General features: G+C 41.9%; 3 protein-coding genes and 1 long non-coding RNA gene across 15 annotated transcripts in view; 3 read left to right on the top strand and 1 right to left on the bottom strand.

Annotated features, from left to right (window-relative positions):
* Window positions 1-1,867: 1,867 nt before the first annotated feature.
* On the bottom strand, window positions 1,868-7,374 carry LOC138628925 (uncharacterized). 4 transcript variants are annotated; one of them, XM_069712316.1, is made up of 8 exons: window positions 7,287-7,374; window positions 5,709-5,969; window positions 5,178-5,381; window positions 4,529-4,723; window positions 4,016-4,185; window positions 3,716-3,865; window positions 2,347-2,519; window positions 1,868-2,262 (listed from the first exon to the last, which is right to left on the bottom strand). In XM_069712316.1, exons 2-8 carry the CDS (start codon window positions 5,925-5,927, stop codon window positions 1,868-1,870), a joined length of 1,506 nt encoding a protein of 501 aa, XP_069568417.1. In that variant the 5' UTR covers window positions 5,928-5,969; window positions 7,287-7,374. The 4 variants fall into 4 exon arrangements, with proteins under 4 accessions (XP_069568417.1, XP_069568418.1, XP_069568420.1 ...); XM_069712317.1 differs by having other exon boundaries at window positions 4,016-4,182; XM_069712319.1 differs by lacking the exon at window positions 5,709-5,969.
* Window positions 4,068-7,455, top strand: LOC138628931 (uncharacterized). Its single transcript, XR_011311505.1, has 4 exons — window positions 4,068-4,146; window positions 4,522-4,687; window positions 5,187-5,439; window positions 7,365-7,455. It is a non-coding gene; the product is annotated as an uncharacterized lncRNA (long non-coding RNA).
* Window positions 7,456-12,895: 5,440 nt separating this feature from the next.
* Window positions 12,896-18,887, top strand: thumpd2 (THUMP domain containing 2). Of its 3 annotated transcripts, none has more exons than XM_069712289.1 (10): window positions 12,896-13,086; window positions 13,570-13,708; window positions 13,943-14,410; window positions 14,537-14,664; window positions 15,079-15,156; window positions 15,318-15,370; window positions 15,743-15,902; window positions 16,252-16,366; window positions 17,239-17,359; window positions 17,567-18,887. In XM_069712289.1, the coding sequence occupies exons 1-10, from the start codon at window positions 12,976-12,978 to the stop codon at window positions 17,928-17,930; spliced, it is 1,737 nt and encodes a 578-aa protein (XP_069568390.1). In that variant the 5' UTR covers window positions 12,896-12,975; the 3' UTR covers window positions 17,931-18,887. The 3 variants fall into 3 exon arrangements, with proteins under 3 accessions (XP_069568390.1, XP_069568389.1, XP_069568388.1); XM_069712288.1 differs by having other exon boundaries at window positions 12,896-13,092; XM_069712287.1 differs by having other exon boundaries at window positions 12,896-13,113.
* Window positions 18,888-19,148: 261 nt separating this feature from the next.
* The window catches only part of LOC138628919 (mitogen-activated protein kinase kinase kinase kinase 3-like), a 38,880-nt gene continuing 37,066 nt past the window's right edge, over window positions 19,149-20,962 (top strand). For all 7 annotated transcript variants that reach the window (XM_069712303.1, XM_069712297.1, XM_069712298.1 and 4 more), the window contains exon 1: window positions 19,149-19,373. In XM_069712303.1, the coding sequence (XP_069568404.1) occupies window positions 19,275-19,373 (99 nt within the window). In that variant the 5' untranslated portion in view covers window positions 19,149-19,274. The remainder of the gene's footprint in view (window positions 19,374-20,962) is intronic.

Genomic DNA, 20,962 nt, shown 5'->3' with positions numbered 1-20,962 from the left:
TGCGGCGTGGTGCTTACGAAGCCAATCAGATTTGCATTGTGTTGAATAATAAAGTCACACTAATCTAATAGCCAGTGTGAAAAAAAAAAAGGGGGGGGGGAGAAACGAAAGAGGAAGGGAGAAAATAAAAGAGCGAGAGTAATAACACCAATCAGAGAGCATTAGCAGAGCAGAGACCAGCAACTGGAGCTGTGAAGCGTGACTCATCGACAGCTCGCAAGACCTGACGCACACCCGCGCACACACACGCGTACACACACACACACACACACACACACACACACACGCGCGCATAAAGAAAAGCCATCAACCACTTGTGCTGCTCTCCCTCTTTGTCTGTCATCACCATTGTCTCTTATTCTCCAAGTAACTCACACACCTTCCTTTTTTTTTTTTTTTTTTTTTTCGCACACGCACAAATATGTTTGCTCACATTGTTCAATGCTGAAAGGGACACAGTATTTTGCACATGCCAGGATTTTTCACATCTTTTCTCCAACATGCATGCATGCTCGCACACCCACTCAAACACCCACAGAAATCCCACCCCCACCCCCGGCCCCCCCTCAGGCTTGACATTCACACGGTGCGGCAGCGACGCCACCAAAGAGCTCCTTCCTGTACCGCTCGCCCACCTGCTGCATCGCGCTCCATAATACCGAGACAGAAAGCATCTTTTCGACCTTTCTACGCGAGAAACACTTCGGGGGAAAAAGCACCATCTCTCCTGTGAACGTCACTCAAAATGTGCCCTCTTAGAAGAAAGCGCTTCCTTTCACGTACATGGACAGAATGGTCCTGTGCAGGTGGAGGACAGGTTGTTGTGCACGTGACCTTCGAAAAGGAGTTTGGCAGAGAAAAATCAAAAGCATGTGCAGTTTTCTACCAACTAAAGTTACACTGAAATTTTAAAACTTTTAAAAAGACAGGGAAGTATGTTACTGACCAGAAAAAAAAAACACAATTTTAACTGATGTGAATAAATATGTTTACTTTATTACAAGGTGGAGTTTACATTTACACGCTGCTGCAGGGAAACATCGGTTTCGCTGCACCAATCAGTAACCACAGAATCGAGCTTTGACATGCTACACTGCTGCAGACTTCATATTTCACATCATCAAATGTGATGTCTGCCATGTCCAAATTTGGACTTATGAAGTCGGAGGAACTTTCTCTGAGGAAAAACAAATTGATGTTCCTCTCTGCTGCAGGCAGAGTTGGTTGGTGCCAGGATTTTGGTCTTTCTGTGTTTTAGTTAATCAGTTTGTTTCCTGCATCACTCCCTCCAACCACCAGAGGGCCTCGCTGTCTCTCTTCGTGTCCACTCACCTAATGGCCACGCCCACCTCACCGGTTCCTGTCCACCTGCAGCCAACCTGTTGTCTCTCAAAGCTTCAACCTTATTGGTTTCTTTGTTTGTATTTTGTCAGCTTTGGACTCTTCTCCTTCAGTATTGTGGCTGGCATTCATGAATCCAACAGTTCTTTGTAAGTAAAGTTCTATCTTTCGGTGTTGTGTGTTTGGGGCGTTTCCATTGTTAAAACCATGACACTGATAACTTTCTGAATCAATATTTTAAAAGGTGGACGTGCCGGCAAAATTTGCGCCACATGCTGCTGGTACACTTCCACTAATAGAAATGGCATGTATGAAATATCCTTTTTTGAATCTGATTTATCAACATCATTAGCCTGCAAGTGCAAAAGGACAATCAATACACACTTCTAGTGATCTATTGGTTTAATTCTCAAAAGCTGCTGCTTTGATGCCACGTTTACAATTTACAATCTAAGATCAAATTTGGTGAGCTTTTAATTATTATTAGACATCCCTCATTGTTGCACCGTGATGACCGTGACTGAGGCTATTCATCCGGCTGCGTCTCCACTATACTCATCTTCAGACTGTCATCCATTGGATTGCTTTGCTCCGTCTCCTCCCGTCTTCCCCTCCTCTCCCTCTCGTCCACTCTTTGTTCTTCGTTAATTCCCTCCGCCTGGTCTTTAAGATCCACTCCGTCACTTTGTTCCATCCCGTTTCTCAGCCCGGTCTTCTTCGTACACTCGGTTCTTACCGTTCTCAGAGTCTCGCTAGCTTTGTTAAAGTAGTTCTCCAGCTCAGCCACAGGTCCCTTATCAGAGAACAGGCGGTCCAGGTAGGCCTGAGCGTACTGATCCGAGGTGATCAGGTCCGGGTTGACGGAGGAGAACACAGCTGTAGAGGTGGTATCAGGCCCGGAGACTCTCCTTCTTCTTCTCTCTGTTAAATTCAGCGCAGTTCAGTTAAATGCAAAATGACAGAGAAAAGCAAAAACAACTTTATTGGTCACTTCAAAAAGTCCACCTGTCTCTGTCTCCATGCTGGACCGAAGGATGGTCACTCTGCTTCCCGTCTCTCTGTCTGTCACGATGAGTCCTGTCATGGCGCCTTCCTCTGGCAGCTCTCCGGAGGGGTCGCATGTTGCCAGAAGACCCCCTCGACATTTCACGACACAAACTGTATTTGACTTGTAACGCCTAAAGGGAGGAGATCAGGGTGTGACGGTTCGGTAGGAAGAAGAAAAGGTAGAAAAAAAAGTTGTTATTCTAACTTTTTATTTATTTATTTATTTTTTACAAAAGCGGACTCATTCATTTATGGATGAGTCTTCTTATGACACACTTTAGCACTCAACTTCTTGCATAAGCTGAGCTTTATTAATGGATCTTCATTCTTTTAAACAAAACTCTGCATTCATCGCTGCAGTATTTCAGGTGTGTTGCTTCCTCAGTGGTTGAGAAGCTGCCGGCTCTCAAATTCATTGATGAAAAAAAATTGCCGTACGATTTAGCTTTCATCTTTTTACCATTTTACCCACAGGAAACTCTAAATGCAGGCTGAACATTTTTAGGGGCTTCACTTTTCTGACAGTCTGATGAGCTTTTTGTGTTTCTGCTGTCATATTTAGAAGCAGCTGGAGAGCTTGTCTCATAACAGACTGACAGGCCCTGTGTGGCTGCAGTTTCCACCGTCATTATGCTTTTTTATCAGGCTTCTACTTCCACTGAAGTGCTGTGTTTATGCTGTCTAACATGGTCTCAAAACAATCTATGTTTGGCCATGGACTCTATCTTGTATTTCACATGCCTGAATACAGCAGGTTGTCCAGCGGCTCCACCATCGAAAACGTTCAACAAACGGCAGACAGCCTTACGGTGTGAGTGGTGCAAACATCTCATAGTGATGAACTGTCATTTCATTCTCAAAGGAGAAAAAAAGAGAAAAACTCTCCACACATTCATTAACAGGTATCATTTCAAACTTTGGTCCCATTAGTAACCCAAACGAGAATGCACATCCTACAAACACATTAGGGCACGGCATGGACATGTTGACTACGAAAACTTGATGCGTTTCCTTGTTTCCTTCCCATTTCCTTGTTTTGTTTCTTTTTTTCCTTTTCTTGTTTCCTTATTTTGTTTCCTTCTTTCCTTGTTTTCTTATTTTGTTCCCTTGTATTCTTGTTTAATTTCCTTGTTTCCTATCTTTGTCTCCTTGTTTCCTTCCCCCGTTTCCTTTCCTTGTCTCTTTGTTTCATTTCTTTGTTTCCTTCCCTTGTCTCCTTGTTTCCTTTCCTCATTTCCTTGTTTGCTTTCTTTGTCTCCTGGTTTCCTTCCCTTGTTTCCTGTCAAAGCTGGGGAAAAAAAACCCTTTGCTGTACTAATGGTTTTACCTGTAAGCAGGTATGATCTGTGCGAGGTCTTCCTTGTACTGCTCCAGGGCTGCTCTTGCAGCGAGGGGCTCAACTTTGCCCTCCAGACCAGCCAGGTGAAACAACATCTGGGTGTGAAATGCGGCTCCGCTGGCCCAGTGTCTCAGGGACCTGGAGGAGCACACAGTGTAAGAACTACTGCATTCAACTGTATCGTACTGTATTTTACTCCCTTTATCTTATGCCATGTTCAATTTTGTGTAACAGTTTCTCCATACAATACTCTGCCGTATGACATCATCCTTGACTGTATTCTCCCACCTGGAGTCAACGTCTCCGCCCAGCAGACAGGTCTTCAGCTGGGTGAGGGTGAAGCTGAGCTGGGCCTCAAGTCTGGTAGCATCCTGGATCAGTCTGCTCTTATCATTCAGGCTGATCCGACAGCGCTTCAGGTACTCCTCCATCACCTCCTGCAGTTCCCACACTCTCTGCTGGAGGTACAAATTCAAGTGTTTACGGTGGTGCAGAAATTTTGATTTATAAGTATCTTAATATTTCTGTGGCTCCTCAGGTACTCCTCCTGGACATTTATCTTAAGTGCTACTAAGCTCAACATTATGTTCCAAAATATCTCTCAGATCTGAAATATCTTTATTTGACTGTTTCATGTTCATTACAATTGTGTCGGTAAATCCAGAAATGTTTAGTTTTTCTTTTATTTATATATATATATATATATATATATATATATATATATATATATATATTAATTATTTCAGCAAACACACTTCTGGTTTAACCATATTTTCTTCCCAACTTCCCGTCAGGCCTCACCTGGCACGATGACGAGCCCGCTGACTTTCCTTTCACACCTGATGATCGTTTCGAAGACGTGTAGGCCATATCCATCACCATAGTAACCACCAATCCCACCAGGCCCGCCAGACGCGGCTCGTCTGAGAAGGTCGACAGTCGGCCAATCAGATCCCTCAGGTAGGTGGGCGCCTTGTTCCCAATGTCGCCCTGCAGCTGTGGGAGGAGATATGATCAGAACATTGTAATGCTGAAATGGTAACAGGATACCAGCTCACGGTTTCCTGTAATCTGTCTGAAATAAAAAAAATGTCAGGGGAGCAGGTTGCTCTCTCTTCTTTTAAACCATCAATAGCCTTTTGTCATCATCATATTGGTCCTTGCTGGCCTGTGTATTGATTTGTAACCTCTTCACAATCCCTAGCAGGACTCCATTTTAATACAGAGTGATGCTTCGTTTTGAACCATCGCTCTTTCTTTACTGTTTCAAGGCAACATCATCTTCCTCCTCCTTCCTGTTCATCTCCATCTGCATGTCCTGACTCGATAGATTTAACAGTGATCAATGTGGCCTAAATGTTTTGCAGTCTCTCCTCATCTCCTTTTGTGTTTTGCTCCTCAGCATCACTCATTTGTGCCGTCACACACGCTGGTGTAAACCTTTATGAACCTGTTGCAGTTGTTCCTGGAGGCGGGCCTGGGAGACGCAGCTGTCGCCTTGATTGGCTAGGAGGAGAGGGTGGACTACGGCGAGGTCAGGTACGGCTCCGCCCTCCAACATGGCGTCGTAGAGCACAGAACCGACGGCGTCCTTCGTTTGGGAAAGCTGTTCTTCTGATGACAACAGCTGGCCCATGATGGCATTTATACAGCTCTGGAAAACAATGAGAGCAATTCAAAATGATCAGTTTCTCTGGTTTTACCATGTATTGGTATGTGTTTGAGTAAAATGAAAATGTTTGTTTTATTCTATAAACTACTGACAACATTTCACCCAAATTTCAAATAAAAATAACGTCATTTAGAGCATTTATTTGCAGAAAATTACAACTGGTCAGAATAACAGAAAAGATGCAGTATTTTCAGATCTCGAATAATGCAAAGAATACAAGTTTATATTCATTTTTAAACAACACAGTACTAATGTTTTAACTTAGGAAGAGTTCAGAAATCAATATTTGGTGGAATAACCTTGATTTACAATCACAGCTTTCATGCGTCTTGGCGTCTCTCCACCTCGTTCACATTGCTGTCGGGTGACTTTATGCCACTCCTGGCGCAAAAATTCAAGCAGCTCGGTTTTGTTTGATGGCTTGTGACCGTCCATCTTCCTCTTGATCACATTCCAGAGGTTTTCAATGGGATTCAGGACTGGAGATTGGGCTGGCCATGACAGGGTCCTGATCCGGTGGTCCTTCATCCACACCTTCACTGACCCGGCTGTGTCGCATGGAGCATCGTCCTGATGGAAAAAAAAAAAAAAAAACACTCCTCAGAGTTGGGGAACATCGTCAGAGCAGAAGGAAGCAAGTTTTCTTCCAGGACAACTTTGTACTTGGCTTGATTCATGCGTCCTTCACAAAAGACAAATCCGCCCGATTCCAGCCTTCTGAAGCTCCCCAGATCTTCACCGATCCTCCACCAAATTTCACTCAAGGTGCGAGACACTGTGGCTTGTAGGCCTCTCCAGATCTCCGTCTAACCATTAGACCACCAGGTGTTGGGCAAAGCTGAAAATTGGACTCATCACAGAAGATGACCTTCCTCTAGTCCCCTATGGTCCAATCCTTATGGTCTTTTGCAAACCTCAGCCTGGCTCTTCTTTGCTTTTCGTTGATGAAGGGCTTTTTTTTTTCGAGCTTTGCACGACTTCAGCCGCCCCTTGGAGCCGGTTTCTAACCGTCCTCGACCGTTTGCCGTTCTTTTTGAAGGCCACTTGATGTCGTCCTACGGTTGTTGCGTGACATTCGACTGAGTTGGCGGTCATCCCGGTGGGTGGAGAGTCGTTTTCGTCCTCTGCCGGTCTGTAGCTTCGTTGTCCCTAATGTCTGCTGCTTGACCTCGTTCTTATGAACCGGCGTCTTTGAAATTGTAAGGACGGAAGCAACCCGACGCTCACCGTGTCCCTCTGCCAGTAAAACCAGGATTGAACCCTTCTTTTCCTCACTCAAAACGTTTCTGTTTAACTCCTTCGGCATGGTCAATAGTCCATTTTCTGTTTATTCCAATTACTTTTGAGGTATTACTAGCACCGATTCTGCCATCCAGCTGGTCCTATTACAAGAGGATAGTGATGACCGCACCGCTGCTTTTTATACTTTTCTTCATTAAATAAGATTTGGTTCAGGTGATCACCTAATCAGTACCTCATTAAGGAGAATCAGGTGTGCCTGTATTGGAGTTCAAAAGACACTGGAACGGCTGCCATACACGTAGATGCTGATCTAAGAAAAAGATTGGAGAGGTCCTTTAATTTTGTCGAGATCTGTATGTATAAAGCACAACAAACCAGCAAAAAATTCCTAATTTATGGCAGAATCTCAGAAAAAAAACAAAAAAATTAAACATGATTCATCTTTTTACACCTATTACTGGTTTTACATCTTTATATATATATATATATATATATAGAGAGAGAGAGAGAGAGAGAGAGAGAGAGAGAGAGAGAGAGTATCTACTTCAGGCCTTTAACACAAGTTGTGAATGTCAACACAACTCAAGACACAAGAAAAATATCGATTTAACTCATCATCAACAGGACGTAGCATTTGTCAAATACCTCAAAATAGCCTCACTAACATTTCCCACTAATATTCCAGCAATATTTCAGCGTCATCTGATCTCTCTGTCTCTGCAGTGACTTGTGTTTTGGACAGCCAGCCTCCTTCTTCTCTTCCACTTTCCCTTCTTCTTCCGACCGCTGCGGCAACGACGCTCCCCAAGACAACACACAGCAGCTCCAATGCAGCTCAGCGGTAAACCTACACCTCCCCCTGGCGGTAGTGAGCGGGAAGTGCAACTACTCGGGACCGAGGACCCTGTTGGCCCGAGTGATCCCGGTCTGAGAAGGTTTGTTGTTGGTGGACGGACGGAGGATTACAGCCTCTGGGAGAAGTTATTTCGCAGTCGTTCTTATGGTGTTATCTTAAAGTGAATACATTGCAGTGAAATTGAAGCGCTCCTCTCTGTGCTGGGGGACTCCAACCAGAAAGAGGTCCTTGGGAATGAAAGTAATTGCTACAAACTCTTTGAGGCTGTGTTAAACATTGAAAAAAAATAGGCCAAGGGCTTAGAGCTTTTTTATTTAGCTAAATGGAACAGTGGCCTTGGTGGTGGTGTGATGTTGACTTTTTTTTTACTTGATAAAATATGGGACAAGGGGATTTGGGATTTTATGTAGTGTGAGCGATGTTCTTTGTTAACTGGGACAAGGGCTTGTGCACTGCCGCATCACAGTTTTGTGTATCTCAGTTGAATGAAATGTCCCTGCACAGTACTGTGGACTGTGTATCAGTTTTAATGGGGACATCTTAATCATTCAGGTAATTTCACAGTTTGTGCATTCAGCTGTGTGTTGTCGTTTTGCACAAGCAGCTGTTTTGTGTGCTGACTTTCGGTGGAGAGGCAGCCACGGCTGTCAGACACTGTCTTAATGATTTAGTGTCACAAAACAGCAGATGGTGGAAGGACAGGAAGGTAAAATAAACAAAACAAGCCAAAAGGAAAACAAAGCGAGAGACAGTGAGGTTTGTCCAATATGGGGTGTAAATTCAAATTAGCACTTCATACCTCTGGTGAATCAAGTAGTTATTATGTGTCAAGTCAAGTCAGTTTTCATTTTATTTATATTCAAATACCATAAAAGTCGATCGAAGTGCTACACAACAGCAAACACAATTAAAACGATCAGATTGACTTGAAACATTAAATCTATTAAAGACAAAATAAGCAATAAAACTAAATGAAGGAAAATTTAAAACAGAATTAAATCAAAACAACACACAAAGAAAACATGACAACTATAAATGATACTTAAGAAAAAGAATAGAGTTCAAATTCAAATGAAATTGGCCTGATCTGGAAATGACAGTGAAAATATATACATAGAGATTTTAATACTGGTCGTGAAGCCGACGACCTGATTTCTTCCAATATTTCGGAGCTGCTACTGAGAAAGCCCAGTCGGCCCTGAGAGCAAGTCTACGTTTAGAAACAACCGAAAGCTGCTGGTCCAATGAACTGAGAAAACCACGAGGGGTTTAGGAGAGTAACGGGTCGGAGAGAAAAGCTGGAGCTGCTCCATTTCAGCTGTAAGGAGCCTTGCTGCAGCACTCTGAACCAATCACAACTGGGATATCAGTGTCTGGTCCATTTCAAGTAAAGCAGCACTCCAATCTCAAAGTAATAACTTGAGTTACCTTCTCACGGTCCTTAAAAGAAGTAGAAGGCTTGACCTCGTAGCTAAAAATCGTATCTGAAAGTAGCTGGCTTTAACATCAGATTATAGTTTTAATTCATCTTTAATATAATGTGAATGTTAATGTCAACTGGAAAAATTATTTTGCTGTTGTTGTGCTCACTTTGTTTGCAGCTCCAAGGTGTCACATTACATCTGACAATGATATGTTAATGTTCAAAAGATTGAAAACAGTGAACCATTAAATTACACAAAAAAACACAAAACAAATCATACGCAGACCAACACACACACACACACACACACACACACACGCACACACACATTTTTCATCAGTACCCTCTACTCCTCACTCGTTCTATAAGTCTTCCTCTCCCTCCAGTCTGCTTCCAATCTTCCTCCTCATCTTCCTCATTTCTCCAGCTATTGTTGATTTTGATAGCTTCTGTCAGTGTGCTGCAGTGTTTACCTGTTCAGCTCCGTCTACCTCTCTCTCTCTCTCTCTCTCTCTCTCTCTCTCTCTCTATCTCTCTCTGCAGATGCTCGGCCCTGTTGACACACTTCACTCTCCTATGAGAGCAGTAAATATTTAAATGTGCTTAGATCACACACACACACACACACACACACACACACACACACACACACACACACACACACACACACACACACACACACACACACACACACACACACACACACACACACACACCAGCACTTAGAAACAGGCATGATTGCACACATATATACAGTACATGGTGGAGTGGTGACAATTGAGTTCTCCCTCCTCCTCCTCTCTCTCTTTTTTTTTTTTTTACTGTCTCTTTTTAAAGGTCTCATTTCCATCTGAGAGTGAAGTGAAGATGAAAGAAAGTGGAGACGACAGCAGGAAAGAAACGATGAGAAAAGGAAGAGAGGGGGAAGAGGAAGAGTAGAGAAGAAGAGGAATATAGGATAAAATAAAGGTGATGTATCGAGGGGAGAGGAGGCTGATAGATGGACTCGACCATACATGCACACAAAAAGTCTGTCCTTTTAAATGACAGCCCTCCTGAAAGCTCACTGAATACTAATCATCACATGCTGAATGTGTAATTGGATGAGATAATACCATTTCAATCTCAGATATAATTATCAATTAGACAACGGATAATTCAAGGAATGGACCTATGACATTTACATCTCTCAGTGACATTATAGACGACAGTGTGTGTGTGTGTGTGTGTGTCTTCATCAGAAATCCGCTGACAAATTTCCCTGTTTGTGTTTTCCATATAAGACCTGCTGTGATGCATTCAAGAGTTGGTGGGAAACTGTACTGAACACTGTTGCAGCATTTGAGCTGTGTGACATTATGTGTGATGTATTTATGATCGTGTGACCGAGCTTCATTTCATTCAAATTTGCTCGACATTAAAGGACCATTATGTAGGATTTAGGAGGATATGTTGGCAGAAATCAAATATAATATTCACAATCATGTTTTCATCCGTGTAAAATGTGAAATAAAATTGTGTTTTCGTGACCTTGAGAATGAGCCCTTAAGGCCTACATAGGGAGCCTGTCCTCTTCTATTCAGCCCTCCAAGTAGCAGCACCACCATGTTTCTACAGTGGGCCATAGAGGACAATCCAAAACATTGGCTTTAGAGACGGCCGTCGACGCGCTTTGAAAGTTTCGTCTTGCTCCTACAAAAATGTGCTCCTCTAACCGCCAAAAGATTTAATCAATTTATTTTGTCCTTTCAAAGCTTTAGCCATATTTCCCGGTTTTCACCTGTGGATGGAGTAGCCCAGTTGCCATGGTGTTTTGTTTATTTTACATGACCTAACTAACACTAACTTTGAACAGATAACGGGTAAAAATCTGGCTTTAAGTCTTACATCATTTCTGGCTATAGAGCTGCACTGACACCACTCAACATCAATCAACTTGTTTTTTTTTTGTCAATTTAAGGTAATGATTGTGTTTTGAGAGTCTGCTTCTGTTTATCAGAATTAATTTAAGTCTTTTGTCCTGTTGTTTGCAATTTTAGCAACACTGTTTTCTTTCTTGACCCTCTCAAAGTAGAGCTCCTTGACTTCAAGGTTGCACGCAGTTCAACATGATGAAGTTGTAAGGCAAAGCTGCTGTTTGCTTTGTCTCATCTATGCCCAATATTTATCTGTGTATCCTTTTCCTTTTATTTTCTTTCCCTTTTTCATCATTTATGCTCCTCCGCTCTCTTCTCCTCCATCCTCTATTTTATTTTTATGTGTTCTTCATCTTCCCTTCTTTCTGCCTTCATCCACCTCCCTCCCTTGCATCCTCCCTGCAATCATTTATGGAGTGTGGAGGAGAATAAAAACAAGTTTAATGTGCAGTAATACATCATGCCATGACGGCTGTGCCAGGCGTCCATTTTGTGATGCCTTTGTGTTCACTTAGCAGCAGTGGGGCTAATTATTGTAAATGACAGCTGTTGAAAAGAGTATTAATGTCGCCTTTCTACATGGATACGTCCAGCGGTATAGACGGATTAAAGCAGTCCTGGGGCTAAACTTTAAAGAAAAAAAGAGTGACACAGAAAAAGGGAAGCCTGAATTGTGTCTTGTTAGGTAAAAGCCCCATAAATCCAACTTTAACTTTAATTAAAGCTGTCACTGACTAAAGGTACTCCAATTATCATCAATCTTGTATCCCAATAAAGTTTATACAGTATCTGAAGCACTTTGATGTAACAGGGTGTCTGACTGTGAGATGCTGGGTGATAATTATGTGACCCACAAGGGAAAGATTGTTATAAAAGCTTTTATAGAAGAAAAACTCCATTGAGGTTTTTGTTGTTGTTGTTGTTGTTGTTATATGAATGAATAAAGTTCATAAATGGTTGAATTTACATGACAAATCATTTTTCACTGTCAAAGAGGAGATTTTAATACCACAGTCTGACTGTTGCTGAAATATGAGATTAGAATATGAAATGGGTGTTCTTGAAGGTTTTCATTTCTAGTACTTTGCTTAGGTTGGAAAGTCAATATTTTGTCCACAAATTATAAATCTGCTGGGTTCTTTTGGATGTTCAGACAAACAAAAAAGGAGGGACTTATTATTTCAGAGGGAATCAAACGAACCCTCTGAAGCAATATTAGATCAATCTAAAGAAATGCATGCTCGCTGTTCTATAAACATATTTACTCATCATATTTCTCACCATTGTTATGAGCATGCACAGGTCACCCCAAACTGTCAACATTGGAGTAGTTTACAGTACAATTCATCAGGGATTAAATGTGTTTGGGGTCAATAAAATGTCAGCAACAAACAAGGGAGATTTAAAAGAGTGTGTGTGTGTGTGTGTGTGTGAGACAGAGACAAAGGCAAGAGGAGAGAGAGCGATAAGAAAAGGATTTAGACTAAGTATGGAAACATATTCGGAAGGAGGATCTCTCTGACTTTGGTAGATAAGGGGAAGAGTGAGAATTGTCTGAAAGCACCTACTTCTGCTGCAGGATGTATTTTTGAGTTTTCCTCTCGGCTTTGGAGGAACACCTGCTCAGAGCTGCCTCCGGGCACTGTACTGCAGCAGAGGTGTGTCCAAGCCAATGTGTGTATATGTACGTGCAGTTTTTCAGGTGAAAGTGTGTGCGAATGTTGTAGCCTACTACACATCGAGGAATCTGGACCTTAAATTCTCTCCCTTCATTGTTAATTACAAAATAAAGGCTTGTTGTTGTAGCCTCGGTGCTGCTGCATCAACACTAACACACCATTCTTACAAAGGAAATCGATATGAACAAGTCTGAGCGCAGTTGACACGTTATTACATTCCCACTGTGAAAAACGTTTCGGTTAATATGCAGATTGTTCCTGCATGAAGTGACTCTTTTCACTGTGTGAGAGAGACCCCTGCTGGCCGAGACGTCAACGTCAGATGACGTAGTTCCGTTTCCGTTGTAAACAAAACAAAACAAAAACAAAAAAATCCAACATGGCGGCTTTCGAAGGCAATTCGTAGATTTGACAAACTTCTACGAGCAGAAATGACTGTTTGTTGACATTTTACAACATAATGGCTGAGCCAAGAAGTGAGGGGAGTGTAGTTCGTTACTTCTGCACCGCTGGTAACGGGATGGAGCCTTTTTTAATTGACGAGGTGAAGAGGAAGCTGGCAGCCGAGGACGTGAGTGTAAGCCGCGTTCAAAACTACGTAAGAAATATGTCGGTTTTAGAGATTGAGAGAAACTGAGGTATGAAAGACATTGACCTCTGCTGCACAATAGTACATAGTTATACATTTACAGCAAAGCTTAACTGCCTAAAAATGTCGATTAGTGCCCGAAAACTGAAGGACCAAAAGATATTCAGTTTACTATCATGGAGGGTGAAAACAACTTGAAAGTATTCCCATTTAAAATGCTGAAATTGGAGATTTAAAAAAAAATTGTATTCAAAACAATCAGCAGATGGCAAAAAAAACTTTCTATTAGAAACCCATCAAGTTCTGTCTATTATGTTTCCACCTGATTTACTTATTTCTCTCAAATATGGATATTCGCGTCTCCCTCAACAATCCAGCACTGGTCAACTCAAGGGCAGCGTTTGTTTCATTAAACTCGTGGTCAAGACAGTTGTCAAATATGACACTGTACACTTTTATATGCAGGTGTGTCAGATGCCTGGTAAAGTGTTGTTCAGCTCCTCTGCAACGATTAACAGAGTCCGTGAGCTGAAGGCTGCAGAGAGACTCTTTCTTCTGTTGAAACAGGACTCACCGTTCAGGCTGTCAGCCCACACCAACCCAGGTACCAGCCTAACACTAAAACACAGTTCAAATGTTTAATATAAAAAAAACAGGAGGAATACTTTGTCAAATATTTCACTGTATGCCTGTCTTTCACTTATTGTGTGCCTTACAAGTTATTATATTATTTTACTGAAAGAAAACTTCCAAAGGGCAAGAAAACCACCGTGACATTAAGTGTTTAATTATCCCTTTTGCATAGATTTATACGCTTTGATGTTTGTAATGTTCACAGCAAAGGCAGCATCTGAGCTGCAGACCAAACTTCTGGGTGCCAGGGATCAGTGGACCAGTGCTGTAATGACATGGAGCCGCCTGCAGGAGGAGCTAAAGAGCAGCAGAACGCCAAGCACTGCCCTGGCATTGAAAATGAAGAGGGAGGAGGGAGGAAGGAGTGAAGAACAGAGGAGGGAGGGCGAGAAGAGCCCTGTAGAGTCGAGAAAAAGTACAGACGAGCAGAGGGAGGAGGAGAGTGGGAACGGGAGGCCGAGAAGTGTCAAACAAAATGGAACACAGACCCTGGAGAAGAAGAGGAAGAGGGACAGTGAGGAAGAGCAGGAGGAGAGAAAGGGTGCAGATCGGGACTCCTGTTTCATGAAGGATGCAGCAACAACACCGGGACTGAAACACAATGTGGAAAGTAGCAGCAGCAGCAGGATGGATGACATCACAGAAGATTTTGCTGTAGAAAGTGTGGAAAATGGTAATAAAATTGATCATTCTTTCAATACAACTTAAATAATATACATTTTTAGGGTTTACATCTTTTAATCAAATGTTTCTATTGCTTTTTATTTTCCCTCTGTCTTGTCACATTTGCCTGATAAAGTGAAGACCACCGGAGATGGAGATAAGACGCTACCGAAAGCCTGCAGGAACCATCCAGAGTGCTCTCTAGTCTCTTTTAGGATTAGTTGCAAATGTACTGGATCTCTGTCCCGATGCTTCGGTACACAGGTAGTGACAGTTGGACTGTGTATGTCAAAACTGAGTAAAGTCTGTGTATTATCTCTGGCTGTTGTATTTATGTAATGAAGAAAATGTAATTTAATCTTTGTGTCAGGATAGAAAAATCTTGTTAAAGCGCCACAGTCTGGCTCTCTTTCGATATTATCCATCTCATATGATATAACAGTTTAGCAATTTATTTTACACAACACAGTGCATGCAGTCAAGTAGCTGATCTCTATGTCTCCTTGTCAAATAGCCATATTTTTCTATTCCCCCTGCACTGTTGAGTACAGAACACCCCCAGACACCCTGAAACAGACATCCACATTCAGCGGAAATGTCATTTACATAAGTAGGTATACTGTATAAAACTGTATGCTCAGAGGATTATTACATGTTTGCGTATTGTGTGTAAAATAGGAGGTGAGCAGAGTGCTTGGAGCAGGTCTGAGCAGACTGCTGGGCTGGAAGGCGGACCTGAAGAATCCACAGCTGGAGGTAAACCTCTTTGTTAAAACTCTTCCTGTTTGTATTGATTACAGCTTAATGGACTTTCAAGGTAAACTCTCCTCTTTGGACGATGCTGTTGGCAGAGAATCTGTGCTTCGCTCCTTGTCATTTCAAATGTGATGATATTAGTTATTTGTTCTTTCCTGCAGGTCAATGTATATTTGAGTGATGACCACTGCCTACTGGGATTTCCACTGACAAGGTTAATGGCAAAAAACACTTTCTCTACATTTAACACTTATTATTAATGACTGTCGACTCTCTTCTTCAAAGGTCCATCAAATGAGCAGACTTGTAACATATCCAGCTTGCAATACAACATGCAATGCCAATATTCTCAATGCTTTTGAATTGCTTTTGCATTTCTCACTGTTTTGTGTCGTTATGAAATCAAGAGTCAATCACCAACAACAGGTTTTTCTTTTTGTGCCTTAAATAGTCCCAATAATTATGTGAAATCCAAATCTCAGAAACATACTGGATTTATAAATGGTGGAGGGTTATATGAGTCATATATTTCATATTGCAGCTTTAATTAATGTGATAGGTTACGGGTCCTTTCTCTTTCCTTCAGGTTACCTCTGGCTAACCGGAGCTACATTAAAACCACGGGACTGAGGTCGACAGTCGCCTGGGCCATGGCCTCACTGGCTCAGATACAGCCTGGCTTTTGTGTGGTCGACCCAATGTGTGGGGTGGGAATCATCCTAATGGAAGCTGCACAGGAAAACAAGGTCAGGACAGAAATGAATTCAACACTCATGTTTATCTGTGTAGAGATGTTTGTAAAGTCTTTTTAGGTTTTAAAAAGGTTTGGAACTATTGTTGTTTGTTTTCCATGTATTTTATGTTAATGTTGTTTACATATCCATTAATGCACTGTAATTGTAACATTCCCTCGTTACAATTAGCACACATTTGATCTGATTTTCATTCATTTACCTCCCTGCTTTTTGGTCTTCCTGAATATATCAAATGTTTTGTTTTTAAAAGTGCACAGATCATTTAGCTGAATACATAATGTGTACTTTTGTGCAATTGTAACAGCACTTTTATTATCTGATCTGCCACTGGGCTCTTCAGGCTGCCTGTTTCCTGGGTATAGACAATGATGATGGACAACTGCAGAGGGCCAATGAGAACATGGCGTTTGCAGAGCTGGGAAACAGAATAGACCTGCTGAAAGCTTCATCTATGGGTAGGAAACCTGCACAAAATTAACTTTTTATGTTGTCATTAAACATTTAACCTAGTTGCCATTAAGTTAAAGTTCTCATCTAGAGAAACTTACTGCAGATGCGTCTTTACAACCAATTGTAAATCCTTTGGATTGTACTGCAGTTAGAGAACAAAGTTGTGTACACCATATAAAATGGTCAAAGATCAAAATTGCAGTAATCTGACAATAGATAGCGAGGATACTCCTGAGTGCCTGAATTAAAGATCAGTTTAAATACATGTAAAATAGTACGGTCCACAGTATGACTCAGCAAAAAGCCAGATATCACTCTTGAGTTATTTTATCTTGTACACATTTCTGTGATCTTAACATGCATCACATATTCAGGAGTTTTATCAAACCTGCCGTATGGTTCATTGCATAGTTATTTATATAAAATGGCCACATTTTTACGTTTTACATTACATACAGTAGTTTGAGAACACATTGCCTTTTTGTCGAAGGGGAAATGTGTCATCCTTTTGGAAAACTGACAGAAATGTTGGTCAAATTTGAATTCTGCCTTTTAAAGCATTTTAACAACTTAACTTTGTCATAAAGTAATAAGTCATTAATGTCTTAGAGACATTTAATGACAAATCTCAGGTGATACGTATTCTTACTTGCTCCATACCGTATACACTACGGCTTTCAGAAAGTGACTTTCACTGTGAAATCCAAAGCTGCTTGTTTTGGATGGGAGTCACTGAGTGGGAGGTGAGTGTGCAGCCCGCTGACATGTTTTAAATTACCCCTCGGCTTCTTTGTCCTCCTCTGTGTGTGTGTGTGTGTGTGTGTGTGTGTGTGTGTGTGTGTGTGTGTGTGTGTGTGTGTGTGTGTGTGTGTGTGAGCGCTGCCTCTACCTAGCGCCAGTGCAGACGCTGTGATCTGTGACCTTCCATTTGGCAGGAAGTTCGGCAGCAGAATAAACATGGCTGCCAACTTGCCACTCATCCTTACTGAGATGGAGAGGTTTGTTCCTCCGTGTGTCTGTTTCACTTGTTTCTTTTGGAATTGTTCAGTGAATCGGAAAAATATGTGTGCCGTGTGCCGGGCAGAATTCTTCGCCTGTGAGTGATGCTGCACTTAAGTCAACATAAGCTCTATACATTTAAATAATAATTTTGTTCTGTTTATTTTTTTCGGCGTAAAACCAACTCTTTAAACTCATCTGTTCAGGGTTCTCCGTATTGGTGGATCCCTGGTTCTCCTCCTGAGTCCTCAGTTGTCCTGTATCCTGAAAAAACTACTGACACAAAAGGACCCTGGACCACCGTCTAACCCGGAAACAAAGGCTCAGACTGGGACAGAAAACTGCCCATCTCCTTGTGTATCTCCCACAGAGGAGCAGACTTTCCAAAAACACTCGCGGGTCAAATCCTCATCTACCCAGGAAACAGAGCCTCAGACTGAACCTCAACGCAGCCCGCCACACACTTTGTCTTCCCTGAAGCACCAAGCGACTCTCAGAGTCAGCTTGGGAGCAATAGATGGACTCATCCATAAATATGTCAAGACAGACGCTTCATCAGTGTTGATATAAGTTACATTTCAGAAAAGTTCATTTATGTTGTTGTTTTTTTGTTATTCATCGTGTCAAATGTGTGGTTACGTTGTTTATTATGATTACTCTGTAACATGTTTATGTTTACTTACCGTTTTCTGAACATCAAATGACATAAAGAAACTTATTTTTTGAATGAGCTTAAAAGTGTGGATTGAAATGTTGTCATTCAGTCTTTTGTTCTTACAGCAGCATTCCTGTTTAGTTTGTCTCTTATACCCCATCTGTGGCACTACAGCCCGAGCTCACAGATTCTGTGAAGATGTTGATCTTGGAAGAAAAAAAAAAAAGCCCATGTGTATATATGGTTAGATTTTCAAAAATAACAGAAGTCTTAGTGATTTTGTAAAACAGCTTGACACAGCTTGTGTTGTTGTTTTTTTTTTTAGCAAATGCTACTCATACTGAGATAAACTGTGCCTTTTTTTTTGGAGACCTGCTTCAGCCTCATCGCTGTATAGTGATGAACATGTTCATGCTGATGAAGGAACATATCACCCAGTGCAACTGAGGTCTGTGGCACAGAGCGGTACGCAATATCAGGCTTTTGCGACGTACACAGTATTTAAGAGACGGGATCAGTTCATTGTTGAAATTGACCTTTTGTGACACTAATAAAAATGATGGAATATCGCTAAATGAAAAGTGGAAAGTTTAGGAGGTGGCACTTTTGTTCTGCCTGCAACACAGACCCCATCGACCCCATAGCAATGCTGCCATCTGCCACTGTTTAGCCCTACTTAGCCCACTTTCACACTGAGGGGCCAGACAAGGCTGCACACAGCTTGGTGTTTTTTGTTGTTCATTTCCTTTCCCCTATAGCTGTAAACTTCCTGTTAATGCTGCCCCGTGCAGATTAGAAAACACGGCTTCACTTACACTGTATGGACTCAAACATAGACCGGATTTAATAGAGAAATCAATAAAGGTTTTGTCTTATAATAAAATACAAGCATAAGTGTTTTCTACGGTATTTTTTTTAATTTTTTTTTTTTACTTCTACTTGCACAAACAAACTCAAAAGTACACCATTTATATCGTTCTCCATTTTATTGCAGTTTAATCATTAAACGTGTCCGCTGAATCCAGTCGTGAATATATTAAATTCAACAGCCCCCCCCCCCCCCTTCGTTCGAGCTGGACGGAGTGTACGCCATGATGTCCATTGCGCATGCTCAATGCGCAGTGGAAGCCATGTTGGAGCTACAGTGGACTCGGGCTGGGATTTTCTGACGCTGTATGTTTTTCTTAAAATATCTGGTTTTTCAAGCGTTGTCGGAGTTCGTCAAACGCGGGCGATCGGCGCCGTAATCGGCAGCGGAAATGATGAACTCCAGTGTCGACCTGTCCCGGCGGAACCCGCAGGAGGATTTCGAGCTGATCCAGAGGATAGGAAGCGGCACATACGGAGATGTGTACAAGGTAAAAAAAAAAAAAAAAAAACTGCAGCGAAGGATAGCACAGTTGCGTAGTTCCATTATCGGACACCCAGCCGAGGCTGATGTTTTCTGACTTGTTTGTGGTTGTTTTTTTTGGCCCTTTCTCCCGATTATTTGCGGACACTATGTACATGTGGGCTGACGTTATCTAAATGCCCCCCCTTTTTTTCGGTTAAAATACCCCTGGTTAAAAAAATAAAATAAATCCCAGCTAAGGGTTAACTGTAAACCCCTTGTTTAGACGCTTGATTTTGCCGAACAAAAAAAACAAACAAACAAACAAATCCCATTTACTTGGTTCTCTTTGAAGTGTTGAGTAGTTACAGGGACATTTGCGAGATGCTTGTTTCCACGCCGTGGCCTTGTGTTTATCGTCTAAATAGTGTTATTCGTTGCGGTGAATGTTAAAAGGATGACTTGGCTTGCGAGAGGTGTCCGATAATAGACCTCTAGCTGTTAGCTGTCCGACAACGGATGCGGTTAACCGCGATAGCATCGGGAAGCTAAACCAGACGTTTCGCGGCTTCGTGGGAACGTCACGGACAAAATGTGAACGAGTAGTGATTTGCTGACGAGTACGGGAACACGTACGGAAAGCAGAGACGACTTACTCGTGTCACCGAGGAGCAGTGGGGTTGTTGTTGTTTTGTTTTTTTGTGCCATATTTATTTGAAACGGGTCTCCGCCGTGAGCCCAGACTGGGACTGACAGCTGAGGATCACTGGAGCTAAGAGCGCTCAGGGCTGCGCGAGCTACAACAACAACAACAACAATATCAACCGCTTGTTCTTATTGTTTACGTTTTTAAACACAAGTAAGAAAAAGCCAAAGTTATTAAGCAACCGTGGGGCTCATTTCTATGTAGATTATTATTTTATTTTTTCCCCCCCTGTAGGTTGCGTTGTAGCTGTTATGTTTGGTGCCACACTTTACCAAAGGCCCCGTGCGGGGCAGCAAACAGCCGGGACCCAAACTGGAAGGCAGTTTCTGAACTGCGAGCTCAACTCTACGTCACCAGCAGACATGACAAGATATCTGCTCCGATTTGGGATAATACTGTGATTTGGCATAAGGTGCATCACGGCAAAAGTGATGTAATATTCTGAATTTGCAGCCGGTGTCGTGCAGAGTTCAGCCTGCGTGCACCTCTTCAGGATCATGCATCCACCCTGCAACTTTATTTCTGGACATCTATGAATCAAATCGTTTTGTTTTTTTTTTCAGCACATGCTTTTTTGTCTGTACCGTGTGAACTTCCTGAATTTCACACATTTTAGCACAACCCAGCTGTGTTTGCTGGCGAGTGGACGATCAGTTTTGAGGAATGACGCATGCACCCCGAAACACTCGTTAAGTTTGATAGCAATTAAAGGGTTTAATTAGCACATACTTATTTGATCAACTTTGACAGAATGGATTCGACACTCCACGTTCATTTGTCCTCATTTAGAAACCTCATTTTAGGATAATTATCTTAACGTTACGCTTAAAAACACACTGGCAAAGATATTGTTGTAAAATATGAGTAATATTATAGCGCAATCATTGAAAGGAAACCGTGTACATTTTCGA

The sequence above is a fragment of the Brachyistius frenatus genome, unplaced genomic scaffold (genome assembly GCF_029030835.1).
Source record: "Brachyistius frenatus isolate BFR_SWC_R1_liver_20210118 unplaced genomic scaffold, ASM2903083v1 Contig_108, whole genome shotgun sequence".
NCBI lineage: Eukaryota > Metazoa > Chordata > Actinopteri > Embiotocidae > Brachyistius > Brachyistius frenatus.
The sequence above is the reverse complement of the archived record's forward strand: the minus strand, read 5'-3'. Positions and strand labels throughout refer to the sequence as shown.

Coding starts and splice junctions, on each gene's coding strand:
- thumpd2 (XM_069712287.1), top strand. CDS start 12,976: ATGGCTGAGCCAAGAAGTGAGGGGAGTGTAGTTCGTTACTTCTGCACC. Junction 14,665..15,078: donor CCCGATGCTTCGGTACACAG/GTAGTGACAGTT, acceptor TGTGTAAAATAG/GAGGTGAGCAGAGTGCTTGG. Junction 17,360..17,566: donor ATCCTTACTGAGATGGAGAG/GTTTGTTCCTCC, acceptor TCATCTGTTCAG/GGTTCTCCGTATTGGTGGAT.
- LOC138628925 (XM_069712316.1), bottom strand. CDS start 5,927: ATGAAGGACCACCGGATCAGGACCCTGTCATGGCCAGCCCAATCTCCA. Junction 4,724..5,177: donor TCCAGGAACAACTGCAACAG/GTTCATAAAGGT, acceptor CTCCTCCCACAG/CTGCAGGGCGACATTGGGAA. Junction 4,186..4,528: donor CGGGCTCGTCATCGTGCCAG/GTGAGGCCTGAC, acceptor TTGTACCTCCAG/CAGAGAGTGTGGGAACTGCA.